The sequence below is a fragment of the Boleophthalmus pectinirostris genome, unplaced genomic scaffold (genome assembly GCF_026225935.1).
Source record: "Boleophthalmus pectinirostris isolate CB_2022bp ecotype Guang Dong unplaced genomic scaffold, ASM2622593v1 HiC_scaffold_8, whole genome shotgun sequence".
Classification (NCBI taxonomy): Eukaryota; Metazoa; Chordata; class Actinopteri; order Gobiiformes; family Gobiidae; genus Boleophthalmus; species Boleophthalmus pectinirostris.
In genome coordinates this window covers 3,486,946-3,502,158 of record NW_026571515.1, presented here as the reverse complement: position 1 = coordinate 3,502,158, position 15,213 = coordinate 3,486,946, and the positions used below count along the sequence as shown (strand labels likewise).

Genomic DNA, 15,213 nt, shown 5'->3' with positions numbered 1-15,213 from the left:
AATATCAGCTTTATCCAGGTAGATTTTCAAAAAAATTGCTGTAAAATGCACATTTTTAATTGATGCAATTTAATTTGGGCCAATTCACCTGGAAGTCTGAGGGCCAAGAAAAATGTGTCTGAGGGCCGCATTTGGCCCACGGGCCATAGTTTGGACAGACAAACCGAGTGTCCAATAGGAACATTGTTTTCCTCCAAACACATGTAAAGGGGTTATTGCACTTTTTTTTGAGGCAATAAGGAGATTTTAAGTTTTACTTACAGACTTGAAATTTTTTGTACTTTTGTAGTTAAGGCCCAAAATGTATCTTTTTTTTTTATATGTCCAAAGGTTTATACATGTTTGCTGTGTGTTTTGTATGAAAGAGTGTGAATTTTATTTATTTATTTATTTTCATTTGTATTTCTGGTCCTGTAGTTTTTATTACAGCCACATGATGCAAGTACAGCAGCAGATTGTGAAATAACAGGATGTATAAGAAAGACTTCATTCTTTAGGGCTAAAAGGGGGAGAGAACAAATGTTCTAAATTTACTCTTAGGTCTTGAAGGGTTAAACGGTAGTTTCCATAATGAACTTGGCTCTAGTGTGTACTATTGTACTACAGTACAGATACAGATAGTACAGTAGTACACACTACTGTGTACTATTGTACTACAGTACAGATACAGATAGTACAGTAGTACACACTACTGTGTACTATTGTACTACAGTACAGATACAGATAGTACAGTAGTACTGTGTACTATTGTACTACAGTACAGATACAGATAGTACAGTAGTACACAGTAGTGTGTACTATTGTACTATCTGTATCTGGTCCCAAACACGATGAGTTTATAAAAGCTTTTCACAATTTTCAGAGACCAGGATGAAGATTTGCTGTGACAGTAAATCTAGCAACAAGTAGCATGCTAATAGCACATTTCCTGTTTATCAGACAATAATACACTTTATAATTATACTTATTTTGACCCCAAGAGCTGCTTAGACCAGGCTGGCACCACATCTTATACTCAGAATAGTTCCCTTTAATCAAAAAATATTAGTTAAAATTACTCAAAAAGAAGATCATGTTACAGCGACTTGACATAATTAAATTAGTAGGACTATTTCTAAAACTTTGAGTAAACACAACTTAATCAGTTTAATTTAAACGTTCAGGTTTACAGTAATTTATATTTGTGCTGATGTGAGACACTTTTACTTAAACACATGGAAAATCATTATGAACTGATCGACCCTTTTTCAATCCTGTGTTCATATCGTGGATAGAAACATCAGATCTCCGACTTGTCTTGAACGCACCGTCACTGCTCGACTTTTATCCTCTTTCTCCATCATTCCACGGACCGTTACCATGGAAACTGCAGCTCACAGCTCAGCGCTCGTTAGTTTTAACAGCAGCCGTGAAGGCGAGAAAGAATACAGCGCTTTAAAACCGTCTGTAAACCTTTACCCCGTCTGAAGGCTCCAGAGGAAAACCCCGAGATCTGCTCCTGTGTCCTGCTGTACGAGCCGCACTGTCCCCTGAAGCATCTGTGGAACTCTGGCTCCCCCTGGTGGAATAAGAAACAAACAGCAGGAAGGATCATTTAGACATAATGTAAACGTGTCTTTGTAAAACAGTGTTAATGTGGAGGGTTAATAGTGTTGGGAAGGTGACTTTTAAAATGTAATCCCCTACAGATTACAGATTACAGACCCCAAAATGTAGTTTGTAACATAATCCATTAAATTACTTAAAGTGAGTAATGTAATTTGATTACTTTGGATTACTTGATATTGTCCTGCTTTTTAAAACGACATGAATGTAGCAAACACATCCTGATAGAGAAATGATTTTTATATGAGACACTGCTGCCTTCAGTTATGTCCACCTACTGTTAAGTGTCATGTTGTTTAGACCTGGTTTAGACCTGGTTTTAGACCTGTTTTAGTCCTGGTTTAGACCTGGTTTAGTCCTGTTTTTAGACCTGGTTTTAGTCCTAGTTTAGACCTGCATTAGACCTGCTTTAGTCCTGGTTTAGTCCTGCTTTAGTCCTGGTTTTAGTCCTGGTTTAGTCCTGTTTTTAGTCCTGGTTTAGTCCTGCTTTTAGACCTGGTTTATTCCTAGTTTAATCCTATTTTAGGACTGACACCGGGACCAGAGCGGGATCAGATTGGGACCAGACCAGGACTGAGACAGGAACCAGACCAGGACTGAGACTGATTTAGTCCTGGTTCAGTCCTGGTTCAGTTTGGCATCACAGTTTAAGTCACAAAAATGGGAAACTAATCATTATCTGTTTATTTTGGTAAGAAAATAGTTTTTTTTTTTTTTGTTTTATTATTTTTGGTTTTATTTTGAAAAACAAATGAATGACACATGGATCTGTTTTTAAAGTGAATATAGGTCAGTCTGTTAGGTAAGAGTCTGTGTGTGTCTGTGTTCTGCAGCCGGTCGGTTTCCTCGGTTGAGTCTTCGTTTCCAGCTCCGGAGGAACAGAGGAGTTTACATCATCCAGTCGTACATGCCGTCCATCCTGCTCGTCGCCATGTCCTGGGTCTCCTTCTGGATCAGCCAATCAGCCGTCCCCGCTCGAGTCTCTCTGGGTACGTCCCATTTACACAAGTTTACACGACTGAACCTGAACTGAAACTGAACCTGCAGATCATTAGAATGTGTTTACAGCACAGGTGTCAAACATAAGGCCCGGGGGCCAGATCCGGCCCTCCAAGACCTTTAACCCGGCCCTCGGCTGATTTTCTACTAAAATATTTTAATCATATTTTCTATTAAAATATTGGTAATTTTCTGCGGTGCTGAGCATATCAGCGTCTCCAGCGTCTCTGTACGTGGCCCCTCCCACCAGAGCAGCACAAATGAAGACTTGTCTCTTTCCAAACGCTCTTAAAGGACGATCGTTTTGACTGTTGACCGTGACACCCTCATCAGAAAAATGTCCAACATGAGAAAAGTGGAGCCGAGTGCAGGATTTTACAACAAAAATTGACTTATTCCTATTTTCATATAAGTTCATGTTAAAACATTGTGTTGAAATAGCATTTTTTTTTCCATAATATTATAATATTTTGTAAAAAAAAGAGTTAATCAATTAAAAAAAGATTTCTGTAATAGATTTGCGTTTTTCTGCACAAATATTTGAACTTATTGTTAGTTTTGGGGTTTATATGACATGAGTTTTCTGATCCGGCCCCTTTGGGATCAAAGTCGGTTGGATACGGCCCCCGGACCAAAATGAGTTTGACACTCCTGGTTTACAGGTTTAACAAGTCCTCACAAAGCACCACACTGTAGTTTATTCATCACTCATTCACTCCACACTCTGTCGTAGCCACAGCTGCCCTGGCAGAAGTGAGACTGTCAATCTGCACCATCGGCTCCTTTGACCAACACCGTCACTCACACACACCACGTTCACACTCGGCAAAGTGGGTGACGTGTCTTGTCTAACACACGGGTGTTTTTTACACGGGGCCACATGAAGAGTGCAGAGGGTCAAAAGACTTAACTCACTTCCTCCTGCTCCTCTGGGGCGACTCGAGGTGTTCGCAGACCAGAGACATAGACTGTGTTCAGGTTTAGTTCTAGTCCAGTCCTGGTTTAGTTTAGTCCTGTTTTAGTCCTGTTTTAGTCCTGGTTTAGTCCTGGTTTAGTCCTGTTTTTTAGTTTAGTCCTGGTTTAGTTTAGTCCTGGTTTAGTCCTGTTTTAGTCCTGTTTAGTCCTGGTTTAGTCCTGTTTTAGTCCTGTTTTTAGTCCTGTTTTAGTCCTGGTTTAGTCCTGTTTTAGTCCTGGTTTAGTCCTGTTTTAGTCCTGTTTTAGTCCTGGTTTAGTCCTGGTTTAGTCCTAGTTTAGTCCTGGTTTAGTCCTGTTTAGTCCTAGTCCAGTCCTGGTTTAGTCCTTGTTTAGTCCTGTTTTAGTCCTGGTTTAGTCCTGTTTAGTCCTTGTTTAGTCCTGTTTTAGTCCTAGTTTTAGTCCTGGTTTAGTCCCTGGTTTAGTCCTAGTTTTAGTCCTAGTTTTAGTCCTGGTTTAGTCCTGGTTTTAGTCCTAGTTTAGTCCTGTTTAGTCCTGGTTTAGTCCTGTTTTAGTCCTGTTTAGTCCTAGTTTTAGTCCTGGTTTAGTCCTGTTTTAGTCCTGGTTAGTCCTAGTTTAGTCCGTTTAGTCCTGTTTAGTCCTGGTTTAGTCCTAGTTTAGTCCTGGTTTAGTCCTGTTTTAGTCCTGGGAAAAAAAAAAGTGTGAATTGAAGCCGTTGGAGGCGCCTGCAGTTGTGTTTGTGTTTCATACAAACGTCTCTCCCGTCCCCGTCCCCCCCCGTCCCCCGTCCCCCGTCTCCCGTCCCCCCCCCGTCCCCCGTCCCCCGTCTCCCGTCTCCCGTCCCCGTCCCCGTCCCCCGTCCCGTCCCGTCCCGTCCCCCGTCCCCGTCCCCGTCCCCCGTCCCGTCTCCCGTCCCCGTCCCCGTCCCCCGTCCCCCGTCCCCGTCCCCGTCCCCGTCCCCGTCCCCCGTCTCCCGTCTCCCCGTCCCGTCCCGTCTCCCGTCTCCCGTCTCCCGTCCCCCGTCCCCCGTCCCGTCCCTCCCGTCTCCCGTCCCCCGTCTCCCGTCTCCCGTCCCGTCCCCCGTCCCCCGTCCCCCGTCCCCGTCCCCGTCCCCGTCCCCGTCTCCCGTCCCCCGTCCCCCGTCTCCCGTCCCCGTCCCGTCCCGTCTCCCGTCTCCCGTCCCCCTCCCCCGTCGTCCTTCAGGCATCACGACGGTTCTGACCATGACCACGCTGATGGTCAGCGCTCGCTCGTCTCTGCCCCGAGCCTCGGCCATCAAGGCCCTGGACGTGTACTTCTGGATCTGTTACGTGTTCGTGTTCGCCGCGCTCATCGAATACGCCTTCGCCCACTACAACGCCGACTACAGGCTCAAGGAGAAGGCCAAGGTCAAGGCCAAGCAGCTGGGCTCTGAGGTGAGGCCAGCGGGGGGCGACAGAGAGACGCTTTCTACAATAATCCACCTGTTTATTTTAGTTGTAAATAAATGATGTTTTGTATTTTATTCTTTTAATTTATTTTGTATTTAGTTTTAGCTGCTTAGTCTGGAGTTTAACCCGATGATGACACACTCCCTCTCTCTATCTCTTCATCTCTATTTCTTCCTCTCTCTTTATATCTCTCTCTCCATCCATATCTCTTTCTCTCTCTCTATCTCTCCCTCCATCTCTCTTTATCACTCCCCCTCTCTCTTTATCTTTCCCTCTCTCTACCTCTCTCTTTTCCTCCCTCCCTCCCTCCCTCTCTTTTTATCTCTCAACCACCACTTTCTCCCTGTCCATTTCCCTCTCTCTTTCTCTCTCCTTTTTTCCCTCTCTTTGTCCATCTCTTTCTCTCTCTCCCTCTCTGTCTCTTTATCTCTCCCTCCCTCTTCTTCCTTCTTACCTCGTTATTTCCCTCTCTCCCTCTCTTTCTCCCACTCTCTTTCTCCCCCCCTCTCTCTCTCCCTCTCTTTCCCTCTTTATCTCTCCCTCCCTCTCTCTCTCTTCATCTCCGTCTCTCTCTCTCCCTCTCTCTCTCTCCCTCCCTCTCTCTCTCTCTCTTTATCTCTCCTTTTTCCCCCTCTCTTTGTCCATCTCTCTCTCATCTCTCTCCTCTCTCTCTCCCTCCATCTCCCTCTCTCTTCTCTCTCCTCTCTCTCTCCCTCTCTCTTTCTCTCTCTCCCTCCCATCCTCTCTCTTTATCTCTCCTTTTTCCCCTCTCTTTGTCCATCTCTCTCTCTCCCCTTTCTCTCTTTTTTTCCCTCTTTTTCTCTCCTCTCTCTCCTCCCTCTCTCCTCTCCCTCCCTCCCTTCTCTCCTCTCTCATCTCTCCCCTCTCTTTGTCTCCTCTCTCTCTCTCTCCCTCTCTCTCTCTCTCCCCTCTCTCTTTTTCCCTCTCTTTTCTCTTCTCTCCTCTCTCCCTCCTCTCTTCTCTCCCTCCATCTCTCCTCTCTCCCTCTCTCTTTCTCTCCTTCTCCCCTCTCTTTGTCCCTCTCTCTCTCTCTCTTCTCTGTCTCCCTCTCTCTCTCCCTCCCTCCTCCCTCGTTCTCCTCAGGCGGTGGTGAAAAACGGGAAGCAGGCGATGGTTCTCTTCTCTCTGTCGGTGACGGGGATGAACCAGGGCGTGGTCATCTCCAACCGCCAGCGCCCGTCGCAGCGTCCCAGCGGGCAGATCCCGGGCGAGGGCCCCGCGGAGCCGCCCGAGGAGCGCCGCCGGACCCCGCCGCCGCACCCGCCGCCGCAGCCGCCGCAGCCCGACGACGCCCGGCCCGACCGCAAGTGCTGCTCCAAGTGCGCGTGCAAACCCATCGACGCCGACACCATCGACATCTACGCCCGCGCCGTCTTCCCCTTCACCTTCGCCCTCGTCAACGTCATCTACTGGGTCGCCTACACCATGTGAGGCCGGGAGGGGGCGCCGTCACCGGAAAAACGCCAGCAACTCCGGCGCGTCCAGCTCCAGAAGAACCCGCTTATTTTGTCGTTTGGCGAGTTTTGCCCGAGGACACAGCGGGAAAAACGCCCAAAACGCCCAAACGCCAAACTCTTTAACGGCATGTTCGGGGAGAGAAGATTTCCGTTTTCCGTCGGCGCGTGAGCTTCTGGCGAGAGGACGGACGCTTCACCGACTGCGCCACTCTTATGACGGACGGAAAAAGGCGGTACGCTTCTGCTCGCGGGGACTTCGTAAACTCGAGGGGGATTTGTGAATAACGCCGGCGTGTTTTGTTTCAGAGAACTACAGTTACGTTTTAGAACTTTTAACCTACGGAGTGCGAAAGATTTCAGAAATATTCGTGTGCGTGCGACAGAAATTCAAGAATATTTGTCTGAAGTTGAGCGTAAAATAAAAATTCGTAAACTCTGGAGTGAGTCGAGTCGAGCGTAAAAATGTTTTGTGTGAATTTTATCATCAGAATATGAAGTGAAAAGTGACGACGTCAAGAATTAAAATCTTCAAATGAAAATTTACAATTACGCTTTCGTTTGGACCTTGTTTAGTTCTGGTTTTAGTCCTGGTTCAGACCTGGTTTAGTCCTGGTTTAGTCCTGGTTTTAGAGTCCTGGTTTAGTCCTGGTTTAGACCTGGTTTAGTCCTGGTTTTAGTCCTGGTTTAGACCTGGTTTGGTCCTGGTTTAGTCCTGGTTTAGTCCTGGTTTAGTCCTGGTTTAGACCTGGTTTGGTCCTGGTTTAGACCTGGTTTAGTCCTGGTTTAGACCTGGTTTAGTCCTGGTTTAGTCCTGGTTTAGTCCTGGTTTAGTCCTGGTTTGGTCCTGGTTTAGACCTGGTTTAGTCCTGGTTTAGTCCTGGTTTAGACCTGGTTTAGTCCTGGTTTAGTCCTGGTTTTAGTCCTGGTTTAGACCTGGTTTGGTCCTGGTTTAGACCTGTTTTAGTCCTGGTTTAGTCCTGGTTTAGACCTGGTTTAGTCCTGGTTTAGACCTGGTTTAGACCTGGTTTAGTCCTGGTTTAGTCCTGTTGTAAATGTTCATTTCGTGATAATTTTTGATCTCGTCACTTTTTACTTTTCTCTTGATATTCTGATAATAAAATACACACACGACTCGACTCATTTGAAAATGTACAAATATTTATTTTTTGCTCAACTTCAGTCAAACACCCTCAGATTTCTTATTCCATATTTAACCTCTGAGGAAACGTCATAAAAACTAAATAAATATGATTTTAGATTAAAATAAGATAAAAGGACAATGGAGGAAGTTGAGACTCTTAAAGGTCCAACGTGTCACTGAGGTGGAGGGTTTTTCACAAACATGTAACACAAGAATTCTACTATAATACTAGTACTATACTATACTATAGTACACTATATACTATACTAATACTAATACTACTGTTCTACTAATACTGTGTCCAGGCTCACTTCTCCACAGAGCCGAACAGTAACGTGATCCATTGTGATCACCAACAGGGCTGAGTGTCGTTGAGAAGTTGCTGATACGACACATACCTCGATACATAAGCTACGATACGATTCGATAATAAAAATATTGAAATATTGATATATCGTTCTGTTTAATGTGCTGATACAGTATCGATATCATGGGCAGTTGTATCGATATATCACCAAGAGTATTTTTTGGTGTATTTTACTAAATTATTTCATTACAGAGCTTCAGTTTTGTTGTTTGTTTGGAGCAAACGTGTCAAACTCAGATTCACATTGGGCCAAAATTAAAAACTGGGACAAAATCGTGGGCCAAACTAAATATTTATTGAAAATTTTCAACAACATCTGCATGTTTTCTCTTTCGAGATATGTAATTTAAACCTTTTCTTATTCAAACAAATGTTTAATAATAGTTTTGCTTAAACATTGAATCCAGAACATATAAATAATAACATTTTAAATGAATAATGTCTCTGTAGTCGATCTGTAGTCGGCGTGCAGCTCTAATACAGATTTGATCTTGTGGGCCAAATATAATTATATCACGGCCCAAATTTGACCCCTGGGCCTGAATTTGACACTCCTGGTTCAGAGGAAGAAAACTCATTTATTTGAAACATTTGACATTTTCACTGTTTTGATGATTAAAATGTTTGTGTTTCATATGAACTTTGCACAAGTAGTGGTTTAACAAAGACTTTTAGTGTCACAGACATGACTTTAGTCTTCATTTTTTATTGAACTGTATCGAACTGAAAACTCACTGTATCGAGGTGTGTATTTTATCGGCAACTTCTTAATTATACTATGATACTAAACCTTTACTAAGTTTGTGCAAAGTGAACATAAAAAACACCATTTTACGCATCAAAAACGTGAAAATGTCAACCCAGTTTTTACTCTTACACAAAATAATGTTGTAAAATAAACCTAAAAACACAAAGATGAAAAAAACTGAGGCTCAAAAAGTACAAAAATAATGAAAAGCTTTTAATCCCACATGTGAAATAAAGTTAAAATCTCACCAACACGTTTCAGTGTTTCAGCCTACGTGTCCCATCATGCACCAGGGGAACATGTGACCTACACCTCTGACTTTAAACCTGCTCCGTGACAGAATCTCCAGTTTGTCCTGATGAAGACGAAGAATCGAAACACGTGATTTTGAAATTATGAAACTTTTTAATTATTTTGTATTTTTTGAGCCTCAGTTTTTTCAGTTTTGTGTTTGAAACTGAAGACAAAAAGGACAATTCTGCACAATCTAGAGCTCCTGATCCCAAAAGTTTATACCTAAAAATACTCTTGGCGATATATCGAAACAGCAGCCCGCAGTATCGATACTGTATAATCAAATTAAACTACACGATATATCGATACTACTGTATTTTTGCACGTTCCTAATACCCGAGTTCATCTGTGAAATAATCAAAGATGTCAAAATCAAAATTATAATAAAATCAATGTAAATCCGTCACGTCTCCACGGCGACGAGCAGGCGCCAGACCCTCCACCGGAAAAGTTACACAGTGCGCCTTTACCCCGAAACCCGACTGAACCTTGTAAAGTTTTCACGGACAGTAGTTCTGCTGTAAACGCACAGAGGGGGGCGACACTCACGAAACAAATCACAGAAATACCAAAAATATACATAAATAAGCCTAAATAAGCTCCTCCCCCCATGTCTCTAGTGGTCGTTCCAGGTACTGCAGCTTTTCTGGGAGTTTGGGCCCAGAAAGATTTATCCCTCGCAGCGAAATGCATTTTTTTTTAAAGAATGCAAACTGCTCGTGTTCTGTTAACGCATCGACAACTTGCACAAAAGTCGGATTTTGTAGGATTATTTTCTATTTTCACAACGTCAACTTTAAAAAATGTTTAAATCCTCAAAGCGCCTAAAAGTTCCAGATTTTCAAGATCAAAAAGTGGGATTCTCTCGGTTTGTGGTGATTGGTAAAAATAAAATTGTAAAACGAGTGCGTAATTAAGGAAGAACTATGTACATGTACATGTCTGCACTCGGCCCAAGCACGATGAACATGTGAGTCATTATAGTCACATTTTCTTTGTGTTTAGTCGTTTTTAAGCAGCTTTTCTGTATTTTACCAGCCTGATTCATCAGCTGGTTTCACTTGGTGGAAACCGTGTGACCTCGCAGCGTTAGGATTCGTTCGCTCGACAGTCGCTGCTGTTTGGCCGTGACGTTTGTAATGCTCCAAATCCTGTAAGAAGAAGAATCCGTGCGTCGTTCGTTCATTCGTTTTTCAATATAAAACCAAAAATAAGAAAACTAAAAAACAACAGTTTTCTTCATTATTTGTCTCCAAAACCAAAATGAAAAACAGATAATGATTCATTTTTTCAGTTTTCAATTTTGTGTTTAAATGAAAAATGGAAAAAAATGGATAACAGACGTTTCCCGTTTACGTGACTCCCGTGACTGCAACGCCGGACTGAACCAGGACTGATCCAGGTCCAGGACCAGAGCGGGACCAGAGCGGGACCAGAGTGGGACCAGAGTGGGACCAGAGTGGGACCAGAGTGGGACCAGAGTGGACTCCGAGCTTTGACTCTGAGCCTCCGCGGGGTCCGAGCCTCAGCTTCAAGCTCCGGCCCTGCAGTGGGATCTGAGCCTCTGGTCTCGGTCTCAGTCCCTGTCTGGTCCTGGTCTGGTCCCGGACCTGGATCAGTCCTGACTAGTATTTTACTCAAACAAATGACAGTTTAGGTCTTGCTTTACAGTTTGCAGGGATAAAATTGGTCAAAAGTAGAGACACCTGGGACATTTCTTGTATAAAACTGGGACAAATCAGTGGTTTTGTATAAATCTGCTGGGACGGGGGACACAGACTCAAAACTGGGACTGTCCCGGGTCGACAGAGACTCTGGTCGCTCTGGCTCTCGCTCTGATTGGTCCAAACGCTCCACGAAGGTTCGTATCAGGACCATTCTGTCATTATAAACACGTCGTCTGCTCGTTCTGCAAGGAAATATGAAACAGTTTTTGCAGTTTATTCAAAAGTTGCTTGAAAATACGTGACTTTTCTTAGTTCACGTCGCTTAAAAACCCAACACTTACTTTGCTTTTTACTGAATTTGTGACACAAGAAATTACCAAGACATTTGAAAAACCTTCTCTAACACAGTCCACAGTCCGCGGCGTGCTCTTGTGGCTGAGTCGCCCCCCTCTGTGCCGTGCATGTGCGACAGGAGCTTCTCTGTGGATGATGTGTAAATAGTCTGAGTCTCTTCTGTCTCTCTGTACCTGTAGGATCTTTATAGACTCCAGTTTACTCACATAATAAACGTATTGACCAACACGAGGCTCCGGTGTCATTTGTATCGACCGCTGATCAGGAAGTGCGCGTTAGCATGCTCCAGGTGCATATAAGGTAAGTGTGGGATAAGTTTGAAACACTGCAAACGGTTTAAACTGTTCTGTTTTTGAGTCTGTCTTCAGGGAGATTTGAACTTGTGAACTTGTGGTCAGGGGGCGAGTGCTTAACCGACTGTGTCACTGTTACTGCTGAGAACTTTAAAGAGCCGATATCACCAGTGTTGGGGAGTAACAGATTACATGTACCGGAGTTAAGTAATCAGAGTACAGATTATGAGTAACTGTATTCAGTTACAGTTACTGTTTCAGTGAGTGGTAATTGGATTACAGTTACTTTAATGAAATAAATGGATTACACAGAGGGATTTTCCTTTTTTAACATTTTGGGCTAAACCAGGACTAAACCAGGTCTAAAATCAGGTCTAAAACCAGATCTAAACCAGGTCTAAACCAGGTCTAAACCAGGACTAAAACCAGTCTAAACCAGGTCTAAACCAGATCTAAACCAGGTCTAAACCAGGACTAAACCAGGTCTAAACCAGGTCTAAACCAGGTCTAAAACCAGGTCTAAACCAGGTCTAAACCAGGTCTAAACCAGGACTAAACCAGGTCTAAACCAGGTCTAAACCAGGTCTAAAACCAGGTCTAAAACCAGGTCTAAACCAGGACTAAACCAGGTCTAAACCAGGTCTAAAACCAGGTCTAAACCAGGACTAAAACCAGGTCTAAACCAGGTCTAAAACCAGGTCTAAACCAGGTCTAAAACCAGGTCTAAACCAGGTCTAAACCAGGTCTAAACCAGGTCTAAACCAGGTCTAAACCAGGTCTAAAACCAGGTCTAAAACCAGGTCTAAACCAGGACTAAACCAGGTCTAAACCAGGTCTAAACCAGGTCTAAACCAGGTCTAAAACCAGGTCTAAAATCAGGTCTAAAACCAGGTTCTTTCTTCTATCAATAATATTTTTAATTTGGTTCAGTAAAGTTTGGACTTTTTATTTTCTTTTATCAGATAAAACTTCTTATGTGAAGATTTCCTCGTCTTTGTTTCTCTACAGAAAATCAAGTAATCCAAAGTATTCAGATTACATTACTCACTTTAAGTAATTTACAAACTACATTTTGGGGTTTGTAATCTGTAATCTGTAGGAGAAAACATTTTAAAAGTCATCTTCACAACACTGACTATATTACACTTTTTTATGTTTTACTGTCAGGATTTTTGGAACAAATAAAACAACAAATATGATGTTGATTTGTGCTTAATATAAAAATGTCACGTTCTAATCTTCCTCAGTCACTGTTTTACAAAATATTTAATCAATATTTATGCTCAAATATGAAACCGATTTGTTCTAAATGTTCCACTTTTCTACACAGATTTGTACTTTTCTTACTCCCTTCAGATCCCAAAAGTGTGATTCATGTTTAAGGTTTTGTCGCCATCTGCTGGACACAAGACGTCACTTCATTCAGCTACAGGAGTGCAGCCGACACTGAGTTTAAGTCAGAGAAATGTCACTTTATGATGAAAAATTTTACAAAACAAACTAAATTCTATCACCACACAGTGTCTTATGTCTGTGTTCACGTAAACATGTTCAAATAAAACGTCAGTAAAAGTCGTTTCAGTTCAAAATGAGCTCCTGGTTACTGGGTACATTAGTACTTTTACTCACGCAGTACTCTGTGTGACTCTGGAGTAAAAGTTTTTGTCTGACATTTGGGAGTTTGCGGCGTTGGAAAAAAAGTGTGAATTAAAAACATGTTTTTTGTGAACACAGGAGCCGTTCTGTTTGTTCAGATCACAGACACTGGGTCATGTTCAAATATTCATGCTCCTCCTGCTCCTCCAGCCTCAGCGCCGCTTCACCCACTTCACTGAGGCCCCTGGGCACGAGGCTCCGAGGCCCAGGGCCCCCGGGTGTGGGGTAAAAGAGGAGGCTCGGGTCACGGCGGGACACAGATTGAGGACAGTCTGTCTGGTCTGCTTTTATTGTCTTAAACATTATGGATTTAAATATTTCTCACTTCATTTGTTTCGTCCGTTTATTGGGACTCGATGATAAAAATCATTGTGTTTTGCTCATTACAGTTTTTCTCTGGACTTTACAGACTCTGAAACACAAACTAAAAGGCATTTTATCACAGAACAGTGACTTTAATAAATCAATGTTGTTAAAAAAAACAAATCGCACTCTGTGATTTTCTCAGTTTTACAGTTTATGTGTAAAGAGTCTTCAGCAAAATCCTCCTGATCCTGACACAGCTCAGACTCAAACTGTCCAACATCTACTCAACTAAACTCAACTAAACTAAACTCAACTAAAACTAAACTAAAGGTAAAAGGAGCTGTGAACCTGAAAACTACCACTTCATGACATCACAAGGTGGAACAGAGCATTTTGAGCTTTGGAGATGTAGACAGACCAAAAATAAAGATTTACTCAAACATGACAAGAGAACGTTTTGCATAACATAAAACTGTTTAAAAAATATATATAATTCCAGTGGTCGGGTTTTTCAATTACAGATGCTTTTATGGCTCAAAAATGCCTAGAAAAACAGACATTCTGACTGAGAGTGGGGTCGCCTCTCCACAGATCTGACCTGGACCTTGGTCTGGTTTGGTCCTGCAGGTGTTTAACAGACTGACTTTTCTGGTGGAGAATCTGTCAAATCCTTTTCTTCCTGGGGATGTTATGTTTGTCTAGAACAGAAGTTTTGAATGAAATCAGGACTAAACCAGGACTAAACCAGGACTAAAACCAGGACTAAACCAGGACTAAAACCAGGACTAAACCAGGACTAAACCAGGACTAAAACCAGGACTAAAAACCAGGACTAAAACCAGGAACTAAACCAGGACTAAACCAGGACTAAAACCAGGTCTAAACCAGGACTAAACCAGGACTAAAACCATGACTAAAACCATGACTAAAACAGGACTAAACTGGGACTAAACCGGGACTAAACCAGGTCTGAACCAGGACTAAACCAGAACTAAAACTAGGTCAAACCAGGACTAAACCAGGTCTGAACCAGGACTAAAACCAGGATTAAACCAGGACTAAACCAGAACTAAACCCTGACTAAAACCAAGACTAAAACCATGACTAAAACAGGACTAAACTGTGACTAAACCGGGTCTAAACCAGGTCTAAACCAGGTCTAAACCAGAACTAAAACCAGGTCAAACCAGGACTAAACCAGGACTTAACCAAAACTAAAACCAGACCCCCAGATGAAAATTTACACAGTGCACGTTTGTCCGTGGACCTTTCAGCTGTACAGTTTCTCCTCACTCTCTCTCTTGTCTCTGGACCTTTCAAATCAGGTCTAAACCAGGACTAAACCAGGACTAAACCAGGACTAAACCAGAACTAAACCAGGACTAAAACCAGGACTAAACTAGGACTAAACCAGAACTTAAACCAGAACTAAAACCAGGTCTAAACCAGACTAAAACCAGAACTAAATCCAGGACTAAAACCAGGACTAAACTAGGACTAAACCAGGTCTAAACCAGAACTAAAACCAGGACTAAACCAGGAAACTAAAACCAGGTCTAAAACCAGGACTAAGCAAGGTCTAAAATCAGGACTAAACCAGGACTAAACAAGAACTTTACCAGGTCTAAATCAGGACTAAAATCAGAACTAAAACCAGGATTAAAAGCTCCACAGTGCACTTTAGTCTCTGGACCTTTCAGCTGTACAGTCTCTGGCCTCTCCTCGTCGTGTTTGTTTACTCTCTCCATCACCGCGGTTACGGCCTCGGCCCGGCTCCTTATTAAAACCCTAAATCGTTCCTGTGTCGCGGCTCGGACTCGGCTCCACTAACAGGCCGTTTAGTACCCAGAATGCACCGCTCCGCCGCCCGCGCCCGCCTCGATCCCTCACCTGGGACCGAGCGGCGACGATTTAAACAACACCATCGCTCAGAGGCGACTTT

At 43.1% G+C, this 15,213-nt stretch overlaps 1 protein-coding gene across 1 annotated transcript in view; it reads left to right on the top strand.

Annotated features, from left to right (window-relative positions):
* The window catches only part of gabrd (gamma-aminobutyric acid type A receptor subunit delta), a 33,828-nt gene extending 27,409 nt beyond the window's left edge, over positions 1-6,419 (top strand). The window contains exons 6-8 of the mRNA XM_055165698.1: positions 2,439-2,594; positions 4,741-4,952; positions 6,072-6,419. Of these exons, the coding sequence (XP_055021673.1) occupies positions 2,439-2,594; positions 4,741-4,952; positions 6,072-6,419 (716 nt within the window). The remainder of the gene's footprint in view (positions 1-2,438; positions 2,595-4,740; positions 4,953-6,071) is intronic.
* The last annotated feature ends 8,794 nt before the right edge of the window (positions 6,420-15,213 follow it).